Here is a 23148-nt window from a genome sequence, read left to right as displayed (position 1 = left end):
TACGCCCCTGTGTTGAGCCCTTCAGGTGTCTTGCTCACTAAGTCCTCTTGATTGTTTCTCCTGTCTGTCACTCTCCTTCCCTTCTCAGCGCTGTCCCTGGAGTCCAAGCCCTTACCCGGTGCACCTGCTCCGCAGGCACAGGCGGCGCTCTTCCCGTTTCTCCCGTCCTGTCTCCTCCACACTGAGGCCAGACAAAGAGATCGCCCACCCAGCCCTTTGACCCGGGAGCCCAGCTTCTAGAAATCTGCTCTAAGCAGGTCATCAGAGATGTGCACGAAGACGTTTGTTCAGGGTGCTCATCATGGAATCACACTATAACAGTGAAAAACTGAAGATGATCTAACTTTGCTCCAAAAATAGTGGGTGAAATAAATTTTGGTTTATTTATCTAATGGAATAATATTAAATTTTTGAAAAATTGTTTTGAGGACTGCTTAATAACATGCAGAAATGCTACCAACATGTTATTGGGTAAAAAAGAAAGATACAAACTGTATGTCCAATGAGGTTGCAGTCTGTGAATAGGTGTGTGAACAGAGAAAAGTAAAATAGGAAAGAAATAAGCTTAATAGTAGCATGAATGTTAGTTGGGGGTAAGGGTTATTTTTTAAAGTTCTTCTTGATTCGTATCTGTCTTGTCTGCATCGTCTTGAATAAGCGTGTATGTTTAATGAGACCATAAACATATCATTTGCTGAAAACACATCTTCAATTTTTTAATTCTTCTCAATACTTTCAATAAAAGTTGTGCTTTCACTGTCACTATGTCACTGCCTGTCCAGTCCACATTAGCACACACCCCAGACTGCTAGGCCTGCCCTCACAGCTGCACCCGCCGTCTCTACCCACTTCCTGCTGGGGTCACCCCCCAACCCTCCCCAACGTGCACACTCTCCTCCAGCCAAACTTGTTACCACACGGTTTCTAAACCAGCCTTGTGTTTAAAGTCCCTCAACCTACCACTCAAATGGTTCAGAAACACACACAGGTACCGACAGGACACACACGCACAGAGGGACAGACAGAGAGAGTAGTGCAAATATGGTAAAATATTGATGATAATTTGTGAATTAAGGTTAAGAATATGTGTGCTCCTAGAACTAATTTTGAAACTCTTTTGTAGTTGGACATTTTCAAAATAAAAAGGTGGAGGAGATAAAGGAGCATTATCATAGACTGTTTAATGACATAGGCTCGGGGCTGGCCCGGTGGCTCAGCGGTTAAGTGCGCACATTCCTATTTGGTGGCCTGGGGTTCACTGGTTTGGATCCCGGGTGCAGACATGGCACCACTTGGCACACCATGCTGTGGTAGGCATCCCACATATAAAGTAGAGGAAAAGGGCACGGATGTTAGCTCAGGGCCAGTCTTCCTCAGCAAAAAGAGGAGGATTGGCAGCAGTTAGCTCAGTACTAATCTTCCTCAGAAAAGAAAAAAAAAAAAGACATAGGCTCTGTATGAAATGACTTTAGTTCAAATCCCGGTTCTGCCTGTTCATTGAGCAGTAACAACTGTAGGCAAGTTACTGACTTTCTAGGTCTCCGTTTATTCATCAGTGAAATGAGGATAATGAAAATCAGAGTGTATATATTTCCTACAGCCACCTGGAGGATAGACTGAATGTACGTAAAGGGTTTGGCAAAGAGTGTGGCACATGTCAACCACTGTGATCGATTAGTATAGTGTTAGAGAAATCCAATTCTTATCCAAGAAGTTATTTACAATACTCTCTACCTCCCAGAGCTGCTCAACCCTGGATGGCCAAGTAAAGTGCTGGGACTTGGGACATTTTGCTTGCAGGATTCTCCTTCTGCTGCTGGCCCTGGAGCAGCTAGTGCTGGGTCCCAGGGGCACCATATCTCCAGACTCTGGCACAGTGCCTGGGGCAGAGGGGGCAGCCAGGAAGTGCGCAAATCCAAAATGAGGAACTGAAGGGTTCAAGTTGCACTTCAAATAAAGTTCTTCTCCTCAGATACAAGCTTGTAATTTTGCTGATGCAGCTGCTCTCTTCCCACGGGCTTCCTGGAGATGAGGCATCACCTTGATAAGTTAGCTGTGGATATAGGCATCCTGCAGTTGGCATGGAAATGCAATTTAATTTCCAATTAATCTGATTTCTGGGCTGCAGGATTTGCCTGCCTCGCCCTGGGACGATTATTCTGGCCAGACCTGTGTCGTCAATGATGACGGTTCTCCCATGAAGTGGACTCTCAAGGAAACTGGTCCTCTGACTCTTGGATGGTTCAGCCAGGCAGGGATGTGGCCCCTGTGGGCAGGTACCACTTTTCCTCAGGAACGAAGTTTATGCAAGTAGACTTAAGAAGGTTCAAGGCAAAGTCAGGCAGGCCATCTGTGGCTGAAATTTTTAAGAGGCGATACAGCTAGAAATGGATTGAAAGAGAGAGAGGAAAAATAATCCTTAACGATGCTCACAAGAAAGAGAAGTGAGAAGTTGCTAATGAGAAAAAGGCGGCAGTAGGAAGTTCTCTGAGCTCGAAGAGAGGAGAATCTGTTAATGAGAGGACGGAGGCACGTTTGCTCAGAGAGAATGAACATTTGGGCAGCATCTTTGAGGTACCAGGCGAGCGCTTCACATTTGTGATTGCACTGAATCATCACAAGCGTCCTATAAAACCAACGATGCTGCACTCCTTCTCCACCTGAGGACACTGAGATCCAGGGAGATTACACAAACCGCCCAAGGTCATAGACAAGCCAGATTCAGATCCTCGCTTTTCTGAGATTTCCTCCATGCAGGTTCCTTCTCCAAAGATAAATACGAAAACATAGTATAAGACCATAAGAAGAATGTCATACTGAGCTGAAACTTACCCCAAAAATCATAAGAATGAGGAAAAAAGCCTTTAAAACACATTCTGAGAGAGAGTGAGAGTAACTGATGGCTGAGTCTGCTTGGAGAAAACAACACCCACTTCTCTTTGGGTCGCTCACATTTCCCCTCATGAAGCGAGATCTGAGGACTGGGCGTGATGGCCCACAGTGGCTAAGAGGCTTGCCTGGGATCAGGGACTCAGAGGACTCTGGTTGCTCCAGATAATGAGCTTCGGGCTTGTGGCTCAGAGAATTTTAATTCCAGGGGTTGGAAGGAACCAACAGAGGGCATATAAACAGTGTTTAAAGACTCATGTATACTAGATGTTGCTAGAAATACTACTTGCATAGCCAACGAAATCACAGAAAAATTAGTTCGATACCAAAGAGGTGTCAGTTTTTATTAATGGCAGTGAAAGAAGACTATAAAGTCTATATTAGTGAGCATGCTAGCAACTCCCGGACAGGTTCTGGAGTGGACTGTTAAACCAGTGGTTTGAGAACACATGGCAAAAAGAGCAGAGATCACTGACAAGTGTGAGGTCCCTGAGAAGCAGCCATGTCAGAGCAGCCTCTCTTCGTTCTGCTTCCTTATAGTGTAACAGCGCAGGATAGCTGTGGCCATAGCATGCCTGAGTTCCTGCTGGGTATCTGATGGGCTGTGGGCTGGGTGATAGTGGAGTCAGGCAGATGGTAGCTGACCCCATACCCCGTCAGGCTGGGCAGTGCCCTCATCAGAACCTTTGCAGGGCTTTTTCAGATACATAAGCTTCAGCCTCACCCTACATCTGTTGACTTCAGAGGTGTGGCTCCAGGGAGCCACCTGAGAGCCTGGGCTCTGTGGGAAGGTACATAAAGGCATCCAACAGGCTCGCAGGACCCACCTTGCCCTGCACGGCATTTTCCATTTTTGATATGGGCCAGAACTAAGGGGCAGGATGCACAGTGGTTAGAGAATAGAGTCTGAAATGATGTTGTCCAGGTTTGGCTTCCAGCTCTGCTATTTACTAACTTGTGACCTGGGGCAAGTCAAATCCCTCCCCTGTGATTTTTCTACGAAATGCAGATAGTAATAGTAACCTGAAAGATATTGTTAGGCTTAAGTGTGCTGTATATGTAAAAGCTTAGCCCAGACCCAGGCATACAGGTGCTCAACAAATGTTAGTTCTTCTTGCTGTCAGGGATGACAGATTCTTGTATGGGCAGTGATTCGCGAAATACATCCCAAAATGGAAGTGGCTACCTCCCGGTGCAGTGAGTTATTCATCAGATTGTCAGTAAGGTGGACAGTTGTAGGGAGGATTCAAGCACTGGATTAGAAAGTGGCGCAGCCCTAGATGATCTTTAAAGAACTGCTGACCCGCAGAGAACATGAGCTTTTAATTGAAGATGAGAAAGCAACAGGGAGTCGGATAGCAGAGGCTCCAGAATTGACAGAGGGCTCATGCAACAGTCTCATGGGAAGTGGGGAGGCATGTGCTCAGCAAGCCCCCGTTCCTGTTATGTATACCAGGAATGCGGGAGCTTGGTGTGGGATGACAGAGATTATGGGTGATTCAAGTCTCTCTAAGTCACCCTTGACTCTGCAACTGAGGGCACAGGTGCAAGCCTGGGGACGCATCACCACCTCTGTCCACATTCATTTGGGAGCTGTTTGCTCTGCATCTGCATCCGTCCCTTCTCTGTCTCCTGAAGACTTCAAGGAAGCCAGCTGATGAACGTGTGCCTTACATGAGTTGGGGAGTCTAGAGAGAAGCTGGGCTCCGTGTCTGAATTGACGTAACGAAGACCCAAGAAAGCCCCTGTGGATAGGAAGATACTCCATAAACTAACCCATCTGTGGAAGAGGGAACTGGGCGCCAGGGGAGACTGGCAAAGCTCAGGCTCTCCTCTTGGCCCCAGTGGGGATCTGATGGAACCTGGGAGAGCTTTGCATGTCCACAGGGTGTGGTGTGGGAAGAACAGAGACCCTGCCTCTGGATACGCTAGTGTGTTGAGAAGCCGAGCTGATGACTGAATTAAGAACATGCTGAGGGAGGTATAGGGGTGGTGGTGGCTCCCCCCGCATGCGAGCTCCCGCTATGGGGAAGTGAAACCCGTGGGGTCGTTTTGATTGAATTGTAGTTTCAATACACCCACACAAAGGAAGCAGACTCACAAGATTTATTACTTACAGATCCCAGAAACGGGATGGAGAGAGGGGTGATTAGCCAGGAGAAGGGCAGTCCTCTGTCCCTGGGGCAGTCCTCCATCCCAGGTCACAAGGGAGCAGGAGATAGAGAGCAGGGTAGCAAGCACCTATTACTTATAAGGTGGTTGGGCGAAGGTCAAGTAGCTTTTTGTGGGCTTAACTCTAAGTGGTTATTTTAAAAGACGGCCCAGGAAAGGTAAATGGCATCGACAGGTCTACTTCTGCGCTGCCAGGATGGAGAGAGACTGGTTGACCTTCACCATGGCGATGACGAGGAGGCCCCCTGTCAACAGGAACGTCGGCCAGAAGAGGGAGAAGAGGAGGGTCTGTGGCCCGTAGAGGCGCCGGTACAGGACGCTGCTCTCGTTCTCCCGAGTTGTCGAGAAGCAGTAGAAAACCCGGTGCTCGTGGAACTTGGCTCTGACCTTCTCCACGTCGGCCCGGGCCGTCTGGTAGTTGTCCAAGCTGCCTGGGATGTAGGAGCACTGTGGGGGAGAGGCAAGAGCACCCATGGGGTTGGAAATCCCTGTTTCCTAGGGCCTGCTGTAGAGTCAGGCCCCTGGGTGGGAGTCAGGAGTCTGTCTAAAGCTTGGCAGGCTGTGCACTGCACGGTTCTAGAGGGCGCCTTCCCAGCGTCTTTTGTAGGATGGTGGCCCTGGAGCTGCTCAGGGTCCATGCTGCACACCTGGAGTCAGGGGCCACAGCTGGTGTCCTGACTCTGCTCCCATTGGCTGTAAAACCTTAGGCAAATTGCCAGCCCTTTCTGAGCCTTGATATCGTCATCGCTTAAATAGGTTAACAGCAATATGATTTTGAAAGGATATTTGTTAAAGAAGGACTTCAAACTCAACTGTCTAAGGAGATCCATGAGTGACCCAGGCTGAGTGACCCAGGCTCTGTGTTAGGATTCAGGGTAGAGATCACTGCTCAGTTACCCACAGGGCTCCTGCAGGTAACATCCAGAGCGAAGCGGGCGAGGGAATAGATGACCGGTGCCAACTGACCCTTGTCTTGGTGCCAGGGAGAACTGCGAGGGAGCGGTGGGGCGTGGGGGAACGGAGGGAGCCAGACGCTTCCAGACTAGCAGTCATCGCTCCTTCTCAACAGTGGACGCCGTGCGATCCAGAGGACCTGGTGCAGCCAGACCTCTGACATTTCAAGAGAAGCCAGAAAACCACATTTTAATGTGAACTCGCAATTTAAAAATATTGGCAAAAGTTCTAATTGAAAACCCTTTGAGATCTAACCCTGTGTGAGGCATACAAAAGATGTCGGCAAGCCGGTATTTGACACTGGGGCTCAAAGGAAAGAGAGAATGCATTTAAAAGAGCTTTGTGCAGGCAGAACACGGGAAACATTTAATTCTGACACTGATCATTGTTATTAGGAACTTTCTGGCCTGGTCAGATGAGGTCCAGCTGGAAAGAGCCGCAGAGAAGGCACAAGCTGGAGACCCTGGTTTATCTCTGTTCTGTGCCGGGAGGTCTGAATGTTGTTTATGTGAACCCCTGGGAGATGTTCTGCAAGTGCAGTCCCCCCACAGCATCTGCAGAAACTACCTGGAGGGCTGACCATAAGCACAGCTTCCTATTCATTCTGAATCACTGAGGGTGGGGCCCAGCAATCAGGCGATTCCTTCACGCACGAAAGTTTGAGACCACTAGCCTAGGGCATCATGTCCAAGGTTAAAATGTATAAACGTGTTGAGCCAGCTTCTCCCCAGGCCTCAGCTACTCCGTGGATTTGAATGAGGCCCTGCCCCCAAAGCTGCCTGCCCTGTTAGGGTTCAGTACAGCAGAGCAAAGGATGGTTGCATCAGAGTTCTGACAGCGTGAGAAGTGGGCGAGCTGCATGCAGAAGTAGGGCCCCAGCCAGCCGGGGAGCAGCTGAGGCTGGGGAGAAGCTGGCTCCTAAAGAACCTGGCATTCAGAGTTGTTGGACACTACAGGGTCCCAGGAGCAGGTGGATTCAGAATCCTGAGCTGAGGGCCTCACCCAAGTCTCTCCCATGCCTCTGACTATGACCTTGGGTAAACTAACCCACTGAGCAAAGGTGTGGGTGGCTATGGAGCCAGATAGGCCTGGGTTCAACCACCAGTTCCAAGTTGTGTGACGTTGGCACACCACAGACTGTCTGAGCCTTGGAGAATGGATTTGTGATGGTGACTGCCTAGTTGAATCATCACGGCGATTAGAAGAGATGGTGCGTGTGAAGTACTTAGCACAGAAACCAGAACATAGTAAGTGCTCAATAAATGAGAGATGCTGTTATTATTAATAATAATAATATTGTGACTTAGCTATAAAATTGCAACAACGGCTCCATCTTTCCGTCCTTAAGGAGGGGCCCATGGACCAGCTCTCAGGTGGGGGCTTGTGCCCATCCTGGGCCCCACTGTATCTTTTGCCAGCTTGGGGTTACTCTGGATCCTTTTGGCTGGCCTTTTGGCAAGACACTGGACAAGAGTTCACTCTGCAGGGCCAACCCCACAAGCCTGGGGCCTGTTTGCACCTCTCTCCCCTGCTTTGGATCAAGCTACCCCCGAGTGTCTGAAAGGTCTGAAATGACCGAACCTCACCCCCAAGCCCCGTGGCATCACCATCCCCAGCACAGCCCATGGGAAGGGGCTTAGAACCGCCTCAGACTAAGGCTTATGGGAAAACCTGAGAGCAGACTGGAGCCCCCCTGCCTGTGAGTAGTGGTGGGGAAGAGCCTTGCCTGGCCTTTCACACGTGAATCCAAAGGACACCCAGCTGGCCAGAGCACGGGCTCCCCTGCACCCCAGAGCTGAATGCAGGTAGAAGGTGCAGTGCATGGTAAAAACACAAAGGACACTTCCATTGTCCCACTAGAGCGCAGCCTGCCCTTAGCACTGCTCCTGGCAATGCCAGGGTGCGATGGGAGAGAAGATAGCACAGCTGGCAGTTACCAGCCAGCACTGTCCTCTTAGGGCCCAGCAGAGGCACATCTCACAAGCTGTGGACAGCTCATTTCAGGGCAAGATCTGGCCTCTTGCTCCTCCAAGCTGGCACCCTCAGGATCAGGGCGGCAGCCTGCCCGCCAGCCTGCTCCGATCCCCCTCACACCAGTGGTCACTGCAGGGGGCTTGGAGGCTCTGTCTCCACATGGTGGGGCAGAGTCATGTTAGTGGTGACAGAACAGCTCTGAGCCACGTTGCACGTCCAGACCCACTTCTCCAGGACCCCCCTGCACTGTCAGTGAGCCCACCCTGTGACTTTCTTTCTGCTCGGCCACCCACTACTGATTGTCAGCACCCGTCTCTGCTGCAGGCCCCATCTCCCTCCCGGGGGTTTGCAGTGGCCCCGCCTCTCCGCCCAGTGACTGAACCCCACATGCCTCTGCACCGCTCAATCATGCTTCCGGGACCCCGAACACTTTAAAGACTCCCAGCCGCCCGCTGCAGTAATTCCCAGCCTTGGAGTCTCCTGGAGAGCCCTGAGATCCTGCCTTGGGTGGTCTGGCGTAGGACCCTGCTTGTGTTAAGTCCCCGGGGGTTCTAATGCACAGCCAGAGTCAAGGAGCCCCAGCTTCCCGATCACATTTTAACTCCCTAGCTCAGTAGTTCTTGGCAGAGACAACAGGCGTGGAGCTTGCACAGCGTCAGAATATCATTAGTGTTTCCCTTCTTTATGGCTTGCTTGAATTTAAATCCCTGGTAATCAGTTGAACCCTCTCCTAGGAAACGGTGGAGTCGGTTAGGAGCCTGTTATGACTCCGCTCCCTGTTAAAACCAGCACCGAGAGCACTGAGCGTTGTTTAGAATGAACTTGTTCCAGGGAGAGCTCCGGCCTTCCGATGCAGATGCAAATGAACTTGTCCACCACGAGCCCTCTGACGAGACCAGACCTGTGGAATCAGAGACTGACAGCCCCAGCCTCTGCTCTCCATGTTTGTTGAATCGGCAGGATTAACCTCTGCGTCTCATGTGGTTGAAGCCACATGTTTTTTGGTAAAATGGTGATTGTAGATAAGCTTAGCCCTTCCTCCAATTCCCTTCCTAATGCTGGACTTTTAAAGCGTAAAAGAAAAATCCTGATTGAATCGAGATGCCTCACTCCATTGTCCTTGGGCTTGCTTCCCCTGCTCCCTAGGTGTGCCGTGTGCTGTTAGTGTCTTGCACTGGAATTCAACATCCCTTCTCCTTTCTTACTCTTACGTTGCTGTCTCTCCCAGACATGCCTAAAGACTGTGTTTTTAGCAAAAGAACTTCAGTGAAGTGTTTTCCATAATCTTTTTTTAAAATATAGAAACTATTATTCGTAACTTGTAGCATTCTTCATTAAAGTTTTGCTTCTCTCAAAAAACAAAAAGCCAAAAGACAACCATAAAAAAGCATTTTAATCGCACCCTTTGGGAGTGTGGAGGTCTTCTGGGAACAGACCTTGGTGCCTTTCTGCAGCCTTTCCCCACCACGCTCCATCACCTCTCAGTTTCTGCAGCGGCTCTCCGAATCCACGTCACTACCCTGCCCTTCCCTCTGCTGTGCCTTATTCTATGCCCCCTGCCCTCGATACGGATGCCCCCTCCGTGTTTCTGTGTCCCCAGTACCTGCCTGATTTTTAAAGCCTGACCCGAATGCCTTTCTGATACCCTCACCTCACTGTTGGCTGGAAAATGTCACTTCTTCTTTTAACCCCACAACTTTCCCTGTTCCTCTCTAGGGCACCAATCCTCCCTACCAGGTACTTGTCATGTATGAGCTCTCTCCTCTTGAGTCCAAAGCCTGACACAGGAAGTGTTCAATGACCATCAAATGAATGAGTGGATGAGTGAATGAATACGGGCCAACTAGTATTTCCTATAGGAGGAGCAACCATGGTGGGCTTGGAGAGGGGCTGCTGGGAGGCAGTGATGGGAAAATCCTCCAGCGTTGGCCTCCAGAGGTTGCTCCAGCCTGGGTGCCTGGGTTATTGAAGGTCACAGGGTTCCCCTCTGTGGGGTCAGCTCTGGGTCTGGCCTCTCATCTGACTCACTTTATGGAAAGAAGTAATGACACTAACAACTGCTGCTTTTTAAGCGCCCATTATCCACCCGACATCAAGATTGGCACATGGTATACAGTCTCTGACTTCACAATAGCACTTCACCAAAGGGGGAAACTGAGTCTTAGATGGGCTACATGGCCTGCCCCAGGCCACGTAGCAGTTAGCAGCAGAACAGGGATTCAAACCCAGGTCTGTCTGACTCCAACATGGAAGAGCTAAGTCTGGCTGGACCCCATGCCAGCTATGGACCCTGGTCAAGTGGGCTCACCTTTCTCAGCCTCTGCTCTCCAGAGTGAGGATAGGGAGCCAGTTAGTTGCAGTCCCACACACCTGCCAGGGCTAAGGAGATGCGTGCCCATGCCCCCAGTCAGTACCTGCTGGTTCTGGTCCCGAGTGTCCTCTGTGTGGTACAGCACAGCCCACCGGCCCACGGCTGACACATTGACCCACAGGCATGGGTACTGGGGCACCTTCTTTCCCTCCAGCTCCTCCTGGTCCCTGATGTTGGTCTCAATCAGGTAGCACGTGGATTCCTGGGTCCACACACTGGGGAGACCACGCACACACATACACGTCTCAGAAGCTGTGGCACAGAGCACCCAGTTTGAACCCCTTTGAGAGACCCAGGGCTGGTACCCTTATCTTGCCATAAGCATCCAGCTCTAAAGGAGTGCAACCCCAGCGTCCCTGGGCCTGGGGAGGAATCATAGAATCAGAATATCAAGGCTTGTTGGCCTCTTGAACATCATTTATGTAAATTGTTCACACGCTGCTCACCCAAGACAATGGGGAGCTTCTAAAAAGATTCCCGTGTCCAAGCCACACTCCAGAACAAGTGAGTCAGAATTTCTAAGGTGAGTCAGGCCCAGGCCCTGGTCTGTTTTAAAAAGCTCCCCACAGTGATTCTGATGAGCAGCCAGGCCTGAGACCCCTTATCCATATCATCTTCATCTTGCAGAGGGTGGAAGAGAAGCTCAGAAAAGTCAAGTGGCTTTTCCGAGGTCATGCAGGACCTAAAGCCAGGTCTAAGTGGCTTCAGAATCTGTGCCTTTTTCCCTAAAAAGAATAGATGGATGAGGGGCTTGATCTGTGCCAGGGTGGGGAAGTTGATGGGGACGGCGCTAAGCTGGAGATAATGTGTTGGAGGGACATGGCCCGTCTGAGCGGTACCTCACTCGGGTAAGATTCCAGCCTGGAATCGCTCCAGACTTGTGAAAAGTAAGAAGGGAGCAGGCCCAGGATTGGCTAAAAGGCTCCTCAACACAGAAGCCAACAATTGTAACCCATCCCCCATTTGTCAGGTGGGAGACACATTGCCATATGGAGGCGGCCGTCAGCAGATGGAACGTGCCCAGAGGCAAGGGTCTGAGACTCATCCTAAGAACAGGCTGAGGGAACTGAGTGTGCTTGTTCCAAACAGAACAGAGATCAGGAATTTCACAGCTTTTCTTTTAAAAGCTCAAGTGGTTGACATGTCAGGGAGCAAGGGCATGGAACATTCTCTGAGATTCCAGAGCAGAGCTCCAGGGGAGCAGATTTTGGCTCAATGCAGACACTTCCTACTCATTAGAAAAGCCCAAAAGTGAAATGGTGTGTGCAGTGAGGCAGTGAGCTCTCCGTCACTTGAGATATTCGACAGGGGGCTAGAAGCCCACCTGACCAGGAGGTTTCAGAGGGGGAGTCAGATGTGCAGATGAGCTACAAAACCCCGTGACTCTGATTCCTCCTGGGATCAGGCTCGCACTGGAGGGAGCATTTGCTCTGATCCTTTGCTGTTTCTTGTGATAAGGGCCTCCCATGTCTGTTGCCCCTGAGTCCCAGAATCCCAGACCAGCAGGGCCGGGTCCAGCTGACCCTCGCTGCACGCGAACCCTTGACCCTCAGAATGAGGACTGTCCAGACCTTCCTTCCTGGTGTGAGGGTCAAGGGGCGGGGTAGGAAGAGAGCTGAGGTTTCCCACAGACCAGACCCTTTAGAGAGAGGCTAGAGGATGGGGGCAGGCTGGGAGGGCCCGGTACCTTTTCTGGTAGAGGGGCAGCACGGTGGTGCCCAGGATGTAGTAGGTGATGACGGCACACACCACCATGGCCACCCCCAGGCAGAGGGCTCGAGTCTCTCCCCGCTTCTGGGCCATCACCAGCTTCTTCCCCATGTCCGCTGGGGACAGCAGTCATTTCTAGGGCCACAGAGACAAACATGTGAGATCGGCACAGGTGACAGGTAATCCACGGAAGGGAGGGCAGAGGAGAGGGCAGGGTGCTCAAATACTAACATCACCTGTTTTTATCTGGAGCTTTGAGCCTCAGAAGGCGTCTTTGACCCCACGGAAGCCTCCCACCAGCTCCAGGAGGCGAGCATTACCTTCCCCACTCATAGGTGAAGGCCCTGTGGCTCAGAGAGATGAAGCGACTTGCCCAAGATCGTGCAGAGTATGATAGGCTCAACAATGGCCCCCAACAGGTCCATGTTCTCAGCGCTGGAATCTGTGAAAGTTGCTCTATGTGGCAAAGACTTTAAGTTAAGGATCTTGAGATGAGGAGACTATCCTGGATTATCCACATAGACCCTAAATGTAGTCATAAGAGTCCTTATAAGAGAGAGGCAAACGGGGACTAGACACGGAAGAGAAGGTGACATGACCAGGGAGGCAGAGACTGGAGTGATGCGGCCACAAGCCAGGGAGTGCAGGCAGCCACCAGAAGCCAGAGGAGGCAAGAATCAATGGATTATCGTCCGCAGGCTGGCGCTCATTTCAGCCCTGCCAATGCCTCGCTGATTCTGGACTTCTGGCTTCCAGAACTGTGTGGGAGCCGATTTCTGTTGTTCGGGGCCCCCAAGTTTGTGGTGAGTTGTTCCCGCAGCAATAGGGCATTAATGCCACGAGATAAACTAAGACAGCAAGCCGCAGAGGTGGGACGTCCTGCACCTTCTCCCGGGACACTTGTCTCAGAAAAACTTGGAGCGTTTCACAGTTCTGCCGGAACAGTCCCACGGCAGGGCTGGCTGGGCCGGGGGCAGCGTGCAGAGAGGGGCAGCAGGGCCTCCAGAAGGCAGCCACAGGCACTGGGGTGGCAGGAGGTCTCCACAGTTGGGGTCCTGTAAGGGCCGTCTCCCTCTCAAGTGAGGGCAGAGGCATCAAGTGGCCTCAGCAACTGCTCTCTGATGTGGGGGCTTGGGCCACCCCGGCCGCCCCAGATCAAAGCAGCATGGGGGGAAGTAGCTGGCAAGTTCCTCTCTCCTGCTTCTTCCAACAGCAGCCCCTCAGTTTATCCCCAGGGATCTGCCTCACCCAGCGCAAGCAGAGCCCTGCGGCCCCTGCTTGGCGCCCCAGATGCCCTCTACGAGCGTGACTCTTGAGCCCTGTGTGCCGCCCGGAGCCACAGGGCTGCGGGGCCTCCGTCCCTTGTGTGGGTCTCCCCTCCCCTTCTGTGAGTTGCCCCATTGCCTTCTAGTAAATTTCTCTGTGGTTGTTTCTATCGGTTTGTTTAATGTCACCATAGTCCATGTCTACCAAAGACACTAGGGCCAGGAGGCTCCTTCTCTAGGATACCCTGTTTTAAAGAAATTTTAGCCAGCTATCAGGGAGGGCTTTATTTTCCCTGCCAGGTCCCCAAAGTAACATACACGTTATCTTTATAAACTAGTGAATGTCCAGGAGAGAGCCGTTAGTCCCAAGGGGTTTCCAGAAAAGGTGCCTGTGTTCTTCTCAGGCTTCTCTCCTAACTTTTGAACAGTTTCAAGTGGCCAATAGAGATCCTTGCCCCACCCTGTCCACCCCGTCCAGGGTCAGGCACCAAGGACACAATCCTGTCACTCCCTCCAAGATGACTGACAGGCTCAATACTCGATGAAACTTCTCCTCCCCCATTTGGGGCACTGAGAAGTGGGGTTCCTTTACCTTCTGACTGAGACATTACAACACCACAAGGGAGCAACATCTTCCCTTGGCGGAGAAGGCCGTTCTGTTCCTTTCCTTTCCATCCTATTCCCTCTGTCCTCTGATCTGCGGGAACAGGGCAGCCCACATCATGGTTTACCTGGTGCCCCTGACCAAGCTCACCCACAGATTCGCAGGCAAAGGAGCATGACCACCTGGAGATGGGCAAAAAGCCCCAGTGGCCTGCCTCCTCAGGGCCGTCCAAGGGTCACTGGCAGCTGGCCTCACCCCAGGGACAAGGAACACAAGTCACTTGGGGCCAACAGGGAATCCCGCCTTGGAGGATGCAGGCTGAGTACCCACAACAAAACCAGCTCCTCCCGGGAGAGTCAGGCATACTCGGGGCGTCGCCCTTGGCGCATCTCCTACCTCCTGGGCTAATCAGCCCCACGTCCCAGGGGCACTGCCTTCTCTGCTCCCAGCCCCGGCACTCCCGAGACTGGAACAGGCAGGGCCCCGGTGTCACCAGGTCTGGGAACTCAGGAGGGAAGGAGAAGAGACGCTCCCTGGTCACAGAGAAGTCTGTAACCTGCAGCTTAGGCAGATCTCACTCATCTGCAATGCTCTGGTGAGGTTGTTGTCTACACCAAGTGAGTGGGTTGTAGAGTCATAATAAATCCCCCTAAGATCACGCCAGGGGTCCTATTTAAACAAAAGATTTGGGCAAGAAGTTGGGATTCAACATCCGCAGTGAGAGCCTTCACACAGGAGGAAGGGTAGGAACTGCTGGTATCCCCCCAGGCCTACACAGGAAGAGATGAGCTGCAACTACAGCAGGAGAGATTTCAGTTAGACTCTAAGAAGGACTTCCCAGTTTTGAGAGTTGCTAAATATCTCTGGACTTTTGGGACATATCAGCCCATTTAGAAAAGTCACTTGGGGTCTGTGGTGGATTCAGAAAAGACAAAGAAAGGTGAAGGAAGGCAGGATTTTGGAAGATACCGTGTGACCTGGTATTTGGGTTGACGTCCTTTTGCTTAGAAGGGCAGGGCATAGAGTACAGTGTTTAAGGATTTGAGGGTGTGTGGAGCAGGATTCTGAGGTCATCAGACATGGGATCAAATCCTGGCTTTGTCACTTAACAAGCACGTGACTGTAAGACGGGAATAATAGTACCTGCTGCAGAGAGTTCTGAGACAGATCAAGTGATGTACTAGATATGATGTGTTTACGGCAGTGCCTGGTCCAGCACAAACCCTCAATAAATATTAGCTATTACTATTAACAAAGGGATCCCTCAAAGTTTGGAGCAGAAGTTTCCAGTGGTCTTGTTGAGCCTGTTTTTGTCCCATTCCACCCCCTCCCCCGCCCCCGCCAGGTGACAAGTGCCAGGACTGGTCCTGATGTCCAGGATGCTGCCCTCTGGCTGCTCTGGAAGCTGGGACCTGAGGGCCAGACAGGGAGTTCCTAGAACGACCCAGCCACAGAGGCCCCCTCCCAGCTGGCCACCAGACCACAGGCCCAGAGACCAGGATCTCCAGTCCCAAGCGACACTGACATCTGCCCCCCTGGAGCCCAGAATCCTGACACGCAGCCTCTAGAGGAAGGGAGTTCCCGCTATGGCCTCCCACGCAAAGATCTCCCCTCCAGCCCGTCTTTGGAGAAACCACTTGCCAGTGCTCTCCGCTCAGTACTCACGGTCTCCCCAGTGGGTGCCCCCGAGTCTTCCACAGGCAGACACTTTCCTTTTGCCTGGCCCCCAGTCCCCACCCTAAAAGAGGCCGCCTGAGCTCCAGCAGGAAGCTTGGGCTCCCGCCCGTCTCCAGTCTCCAGGGAAGCGGCCTTTGGTCTCCATCCGGGACGAGTCTCCATGCCCAAACATGGTCAAGTCTGAGCACACAGCCGGGGACAAAACTCGGGGGAGCAGGTACCCAGCCCGGAGGACAGAGGATGGCAGCTGCTGCCCGGGCCCCTGCACCTGCATCTTCCAGAGTCTCATGGGAAACAGGCTTCAAACAGCAACCGACAGTAAAACTGAGAAGCCGGGAAAGACCATCCTGGAATATTTAGAAACGTTTCTTCTTCACTCAGTCTCTCTGGGCTGGCAGAGATGCCAGGAATGTGAAATGCTTTTTCTTTTGTTGATGTGGGGGAGGGAGGAGGAGTTGAAGCTTGAGAGGTTGGGGTTGTCAGCCTCTGAAGTCTGGCACATCCCCACTGGAGCGGCTAACCTCTCCTGCCCTTACTTCCATGCTCTGTGACTCTGGGTAGGTCACAGCACGTCTCTGAGCCTTGGTTTTCTCATCTGTGCTATTGGCATTTTTCAAATTTACTTTGTTCCGGGTAGTGATGAGGCTTAGAGACGGTGGAGATTTGGGGCAGGGGAAGAGAACCCACCTTTTAAGACCAACCAAGCAGAAGGTGGGAGCAGTGAGAGCTCCACGGCTGCTTCCAGCCAGCCAGAGACTGTCGAAGTATGGTTTGGGCTCATGAGCAGAGATTTGTTCCCATTAATAAGGCGAGTGAACATCAGCATTTGCAAGTAAAAACATGTTTCTAGATCTCCCTCTGTTTCCTCGTCTGCAAAGTGGTTGTTGTAAGGATTGAAAGTCAGCAACAACAACAAACCCTATCTATTGGGCCTCTCCTGGGCATCAGGCATGATGCTGGCAGTTAGCCTGTCTCTACCGCTCTCTTTTACCCGATGGGCAGATGCAGAAACTGAAACTGAGGCTCGGAGGCCTTAAGTAACTGGTCCGCAGCTGCCCTGCTCCAAGGCCTGGAGCAGGATCCAAAGCTGGCCCTTCCAGGTTGCGCAGCCCCACTGTCTCTGCTGAGCCCGGTGCTGCTCTGAGACATAAAACCTCCCCTCCGTTATACAGTCTCCTGCCATCCGAGGATCTGGAGTCACCCCGAGGGCCCCCGTCCCCAGGGAGGTGGGGGCAGCTGGGCCGTGCCTGCTGGAGTGCCACGCCCCCCCAACTCCCGCTGCATTGAGGCAGCCAGCCAGCTGTCCAGGCCTCCTCGACACTCTCCCCTGCACTCAGTCCCGTTCCCCCTTCTTTTCTAATCGAATCATACTAACAGTGGAGTAAATCGTCTGTTTAATGGGCATCGTCACAGCCTTGGGCACGCAGGCGGGTTGACAATGGGGGACACAGGGCTTGGAATGAATCCCCAGAGGAGTGATTTTCCAAGATGGTCCTTGGTCCATTCAGGAGCCAGGAGAGTCCTGCTGGGGCCCAGGAGCTAATGCAAAAATGCCAGTCCTTCCGCCTGCACCCCTGGGGGCGAGATGCCCGGTGCAACAGCCGGCCATTAAGTATGACCAAGGGGCTACTTGCTCATAATCGACTAAATGAGTTATTGAGAGTCACACGTTTGGAATTTATAAACAAACACTAGCATTCTTCCCGAGGTACTCTTCCTCTTGGAAGATGGGAAGAGCAGGGAAGGGGCCTGTGAGCTCTCCTGCTCCACCAAGTGAGCCCCACCAAGCTCTTTGACGAGCTCTTTTCTGGAAGGTACATGAATAAAAACCCGGCTGGCGGTGGGGTTGTGTGTGACAGGTGGTTGTAGATGGAGGACCAGGGAATAATGATGCTCTGATGATAAAGACTGGGGCTTTGCTTTAGCACAAGGTGTTAGTGATCACAAAACACCTCCCTCCTTCAGACTTCCAACGACCCCACAAGGAAGAGGCCCCGCAGACTCACGGTCAACCGCTCCAGGAGAGATTTTTCTACCCATCTTGCAGAGGGAGTAACCGAGTTTCAGAGAGGTTAAATAAATTGCCCAAGGCAAGTCACTTTGCCTCCCGGAGCCTCAGTTTGTCCATCTCTAGAATGGAGATGATTATACCCAGACCCTCGGTGTTTTGTGAGGAAGAAGAGATCACATCAGCTGCCTGACGCATAGTGTGGCGGGGTGTATTTTCCAAAGATGGCCACACCAACCTGCCTCCCATCCCACGTGCTCTTCTTTCTATGTGACACCAACACTCCTCCGTTGGGAACAGGCGTCTATGTCCTCTCCCCTTCAACCTGGGCAAAGCTTTGTTACTGCCTTGATGATAGAATGTGGTGGAAGTGACACTGGGGGATCTCCAAGGCTAGGTGATAATCAGTGATACAGCTTTCACGGGGCACCCTCTCTGAGGACACTGCCCTTGGAGCCAGTCACCATACTGTGAAGAAGCCAAGAGGCCAAATGTGGGTGTTCCAGCTGACAGCCCAGCTCAGTTCTCAGCCCACAACCAGCATCTCCCACCAGACGTGTGAGCAAAGGCACCTGCAGATGATTCCAGCCCCTGGTCTTTAGGCCCCTAGCTGAGGCCTGAGACATCACGCAGCAGACACCAGGCACCCACTATGTGCTCTCTCCAAATTCCCCATCTGCAAAATCCATGAGCAAATTATATGGCTGTTTTATGCCACTATCTTCTGGGGGAATTTGCTATGCGGCCATAGAAACTGGAACACGTTGTAAGTGATTTAAAATGGAAACTGTATTTGTTGCTGGTGATAGTGGCAGTATTGAATCAGTGGGAATTAAAAAGCCTGAGATTACCATATGAAGTGTTGTGTGGGAAGCTTTAGAAATGCTTTACATACTTTTACATCAGGTTGCTCACTGCTGTACCAGTGGACTAGAAGGGCAGTGATAGAGAAGGGCATTTTCCTTTATCAAGCATCTACTGTGTGCCAGGACATGAGCCATATGCATGTGCAGGTACATATACATATACACATGCATACACATACACACTTATGCATATACATGCAAACACAGATACACATATGCACACATATGCATACACATGTACACCCGCATATGCACACGCACATATGCATGCATATACGTACACCGTGCATATATACATATATGCATGCACACATGCATACATGCATTTACACAGACATACGCATTTACGTGTGCACATACACATATATGAATGCACATACGCCTGTGTATATACTCACACGTATGCATACACATATGCACATACATTCCTCTCCACAATCCTCATAAGAGATCTTCTTATGTCTGTCATTTGCCCAAGGTCACTCCCCTGGCATGTGAAGTGATGGAGCCTGGATGTCAACCCGTGCTTGCTGACTCCATAGCCCATCCTGTCCCTCCATGACTGCCCTAGGCAATTTTCAAGAGGACCAACATTTCTTTATGACATCTGCTTCAGCTGCCTTACAAACCCCCTTTCCTCGGTCTATAGTGTTTTCTGGATTGTGCATCCACTTATTTATTTAAACTCTTTTGAATCAATATCTATTCTCTGCCACCGCTTTGGATAATAAGTCCCATAAATCAAATTGGCAACCATATCCTGAGCCGTGCTGAGGGTGTGTCACCTCCTGTGTGTGGTTGGAAGCTGGTGTGAGTCACCCTCGGTCCTGGCTAAGCCATTCATTCACAGACATTTGAGGACCTACTGTGCGGTGGCTCTGACTATGTCACTGTGCTGAGGTGGATCAGACGTGGCCCCTTCCCTGTGGGGAAGGCAGGATGGATTTGTAAAACTGCAAAAAGGCACAAGGGAAGAAACAAAAAGATATATTTTAAGGGAGAGAGAATAATAAAGGGCAGAGGAAATGACAATGAAAGACTTTTTAACAGAATTAAGAAGACAAAGTATAAAACAGGACAATTAAATGACAATATTTGAGTTAAACAGCAAGATGAGAGCTGACGAGGAACAGAGCGAGATTGCTGGCTGTGAGTGAAGAGATATCTGGCGCCTTTTTCCGGCTCTTTTCTTCATTTTTTTTTACTTAGTGCCAAGGTATTTTAGCCTGCTATATTGTTAACATAACTCTAAGTGGCTTGAAATCGTCTTTGAAACAATGAGGAGCATAAATAAATAAAGAGTGCTGCTGTCCATCTGTGCGCTAAGTTGGGGTTTTCATGCCTTTTCCTTACTGCAAAATCATCCAGTTCACCGTGGAAAAGTTGGACGACAGGGACGTGCAGGAGGAAGACAGGGCACAACGATAACCTCACCACTTGGAGGGAATTGTTGGTAAGGGGAGGGGCACGTGTGCTTGCAGACACTCCGAAAAGGATGCTCCAGTTCTCTCCTTCCAGAGGGCATGCCTCGTCTGTCCCCAGGGCTAGTGAGCTCTTCCCCTTCCACAGGACTCAGTCCTGGGGGCCCTGCCTCACTTCCTGTTCCCTCAGCCACTCTCCTCGCCTCCTGGGCCAGGGCAGGGCTCTGATGCCACACACTCAGAGCACTTCCTCTCTCTGTAATTTTACACTTACTCCTGTGCGCTCTCCCTCAACAGGTCTCCCCGCTGGAGAACAGCTCCCTGAGATCCGGGGCGAGAGCTGTTCCTCTTCACTGTCGCATCTCTAGCACCAAAGGAATCAACAGAGAATATTAGGGTTTTGCTGTTTGCTATTTTAAAAAAAACTTGCTTTTTAGAATGATTTCTGCCACCTTAACCATTTTTAAGTGTACAGTTCAGTAGAGTGAACTCCAGTCACATCGTCGTGCAACAGATCTCTAGAACTTTTTCATCTTGCAAAACTGAGACTTTATACCCATTAAATGACATCTCCCCGTTTCCCCTCCCCCAGCCCCTGGAAACCACCATTCCACCTTCTGTTTCTGTGAGTCTGGCTCTTTCAGATACCTCATATAGATGGAACCACACAGTAATTGTCCTTTTATCACTGACTTATTTCACTTAGCATAACGTCCTCAAGGTTCATGGATGTTGTAGCATTTGACTAGAAAAAAATCTCCTGCTTTTTAATATAACAGAATATTGTTAATCGTTTTCTCATACCATAAAACATTTTTCAGAAAGGTTGTACAGTATTCCACGGTGTGAGTAAACCATAACATCTTTAATTGAAGCCCCGTTGTTGGAGATTTGGGAACGCTGCCTGCTTGTTTGCTTGTGTTTGATGGAACTCAGAGTCGCCCTCTGCCTGTCAGCAGACCTGTTTCGTTCCCATCCTCGCCCTCACTCGCACCACATGTTATTTTCCATGAACTGACAGGCACGGGGGAGGTCGGATCTATAAGGACACAAGTGATGGCCAGAACCTGGGGATAGAGCTGAGAGAACTGTAGAAGTGGAAGATGGCAGCAGGTGTCAGTTTCCTAGCCGTGCCCGGGCCTGATTTGAGCCTTGAGGGGGTGAGGGGGATGGCACTGGGGAGATGTAGATGTCAGCTCATGGAGCTCTTTTCACACCGTAGTCTGAGGGACTCAGACTCTGGGGTGATGAGAAGGGAGGGCTCACAGCCACGCAGTGGTCCCCAAGAAGGGGAGTCCGCATCTGCCTTTAGGGCAGCTGCAGCAGAGGCAGTGGCCCGACTCTGCCGCACCAGTGAAGGTCCTGCAGGAAAGGCAGGGCCACGGTGAGCTGGAGCTGCTCCCACCAGCTCTGTGAGAGCCTTGGCCAGCCCGTCGTTAAACCACTGGGAGCTGGAAATCGGCCACAATGGGAGTATTTATACCACGGAAACCTACAAACACTGCAAATCAGGGCTTTTGCTTTTTGGAGAGCTGGTTGTCCAGCACACCACTTCAGAGGGCACACTCAAATTGGGAAAATCGAGGAAGTTTTAGAAACTATTGACAAAGCCGTGGACCGGGAGTAGGAAAGAACAGGGAATAGAGTAGTACCCCGGGAGCTAGCAATGTTGGGCTGTGGGAGAGGAAAGGGAGCTGTGTCCCCCATGAGAAAGAGAGTCTCCTTGAGAGGGGGTGCCTCCAGCCGGAGACCTTCAGCCGGGGAGCTGGAGAATGGAGAGCTGACCTCACTGTCCGGGGACCCTCTTCTGATCTCCTGACCCCCAATGGCTGAATCCACCTGGTGGAGGGACGCTGTTGCTGTAGTCCGTGTGGTCAGCCTCCAGGCCCGAGAACAGTCTGGAGAAGAGCGGGCAGCAGGTCTAGAGTGGCGCACAGGAAGACGTGAGTCCATCTCCCTTAGGTGGTTTTTGGGCAGGAGAACCAACAAGTAGGTCACAGCAAAGAGTGCTTGAGTGTACGGGGGGCTCCCTGCAAACCCCCAGAAGTATCGGTGGGATCTGAAAGCTGCACAGAGGGGGCCTCTGAGCCCAAACGTTCGTATAACAAAATAAATGTTGCTCATTTGTAGCCTCCAGCTGAGGAAACTCAGGTGACATAAACAGTGCTGCATTCAGTACTCTTCACAGGCAATTTTACCCCATTTCTGACTATTCCCTTAGAATAAAGACCAGAGCTTCAAGCAAAAACTCTAGAGCATAGGGTTTCTAAGTTTTTAAGATTTTGATTCTTATTGTACACTTTTTTCCAGAACATTTATACCAATCGGTAAATATATGTACACAGCCAGTACATAAGATAGTTGATTCCACACATCTTCACCAATACTTAACTCTGTTAAATTTAGAAATAGTTGACTATGGCTAGGTGAAAAATCTTTAGTCCCAGTTTTAATTTGCTTTGCCTATATTACCAGCAAAGATTGAACAGTTCTTCATATGCTTATTGGAAGCAAAACATCTTATTTGTCCCAAATTTCCTTTTTTAAAGATTTAAAGGAAGAAAGCCAATGAAAGCAAGTCGCCCAGTGCCTGCACATAGCGAGCGCTTGGTTTCCATCCATCCCTTCCTTCGCCGGCCATTCGGCGCATGTCCATTGCATGTCTCCTGTGTGTGAACAGGAGCGAATGAGAAGTCCCTGCTAAGGACTTTTTGATTCTCCTTTTTCTCTGGCAAGATGCAGGGCCCCAATCTGCATCGGCTGCTCTGTGATGCCCTGGAGTGATCAGGACGGGGTCCAAGGGCTGAATGAGCTTCCCTGGCCCACCCGCTTCCACCTCCCTGCACGACAGGGGCTTTGAGGCTGCAGTGTTCCCACTCCTTTGCCACTCTGCTGCCCCGGGGTGACTTCTGTTTGCTGTGTCATGGCCTCTCTGAATCAGGTCCTGGGAGGGCTTACCTGACACCTTCTCCTCAGCCTGGGGAGGAACTCAGAACGGCCTTCTGGAAGCTCCTGGCCAAGCCTCAGCCAGTGACTCCCTCGGAGCCAGGACTCCAGGGGGAAGCCGCCCCTTGCACCTGAGGCTGGTTCCTGGGCTGCCCGCAGGGAGGGCGTCCCAGCAACCGCTTCCTGCACACGTTTACAAAGCGCTGCTGCAGAGAGAGGCGTTTTAATCCCCGTTGTTACAAATTAATGAAAATGTATGTCTGTCTTCCATAAAGAAGAACATTGCTCCCA

General features: G+C 51.1%; 2 protein-coding genes across 4 annotated transcripts in view; one reads left to right on the top strand and one right to left on the bottom strand.

The window, feature by feature from the left end:
• Nucleotides 1-23148, top strand: part of KCNIP1 (potassium voltage-gated channel interacting protein 1) — a 344476-nt gene that overhangs the window by 13328 nt on the left and 308000 nt on the right. The gene's annotated exons all lie outside the window — the stretch shown is intronic.
• Nucleotides 4981-23027, bottom strand: KCNMB1 (potassium calcium-activated channel subfamily M regulatory beta subunit 1). Of its 3 annotated transcripts, XM_070570366.1 has the most exons (5): nt 22870-23027; nt 20186-20275; nt 12048-12205; nt 10404-10575; nt 4981-5508 (listed from the first exon to the last, which is right to left on the bottom strand). In XM_070570366.1, the coding sequence occupies exons 3-5, from the start codon at nt 12179-12181 to the stop codon at nt 5239-5241; spliced, it is 576 nt and encodes a 191-aa protein (XP_070426467.1). In that variant the 5' UTR covers nt 12182-12205; nt 20186-20275; nt 22870-23027; the 3' UTR covers nt 4981-5238. The 3 variants fall into 3 exon arrangements, with proteins under 3 accessions (XP_070426467.1, XP_008505618.1, XP_070426466.1); XM_008507396.2 differs by lacking the exons at nt 20186-20275; nt 22870-23027 and adding an exon at nt 15605-15788; XM_070570365.1 differs by lacking the exons at nt 20186-20275; nt 22870-23027 and adding an exon at nt 15581-15708.

The sequence above is a fragment of the Equus przewalskii genome, chromosome 13, assembly GCF_037783145.1.
Source record: "Equus przewalskii isolate Varuska chromosome 13, EquPr2, whole genome shotgun sequence".
Taxonomy (NCBI): Eukaryota; Metazoa; Chordata; class Mammalia; order Perissodactyla; family Equidae; genus Equus; species Equus przewalskii.
Note: the sequence above shows the minus strand (reverse complement) of the source record. Positions and strands in the feature narration are given on the sequence as shown.

Coding starts and splice junctions, on each gene's coding strand:
- KCNMB1 (XM_070570366.1), bottom strand. CDS start 12,181: ATGGGGAAGAAGCTGGTGATGGCCCAGAAGCGGGGAGAGACTCGAGCC. Junction 10,576..12,047: donor CTGCCCCTCTACCAGAAAAG/GTACCGGGCCCT, acceptor TGGTCTCCCCAG/TGTGTGGACCCAGGAATCCA. Junction 5,509..10,403: donor CTCGGGACCAGAACCAGCAG/GTACTGACTGGG, acceptor TCTCCCCCACAG/TGCTCCTACATCCCAGGCAG.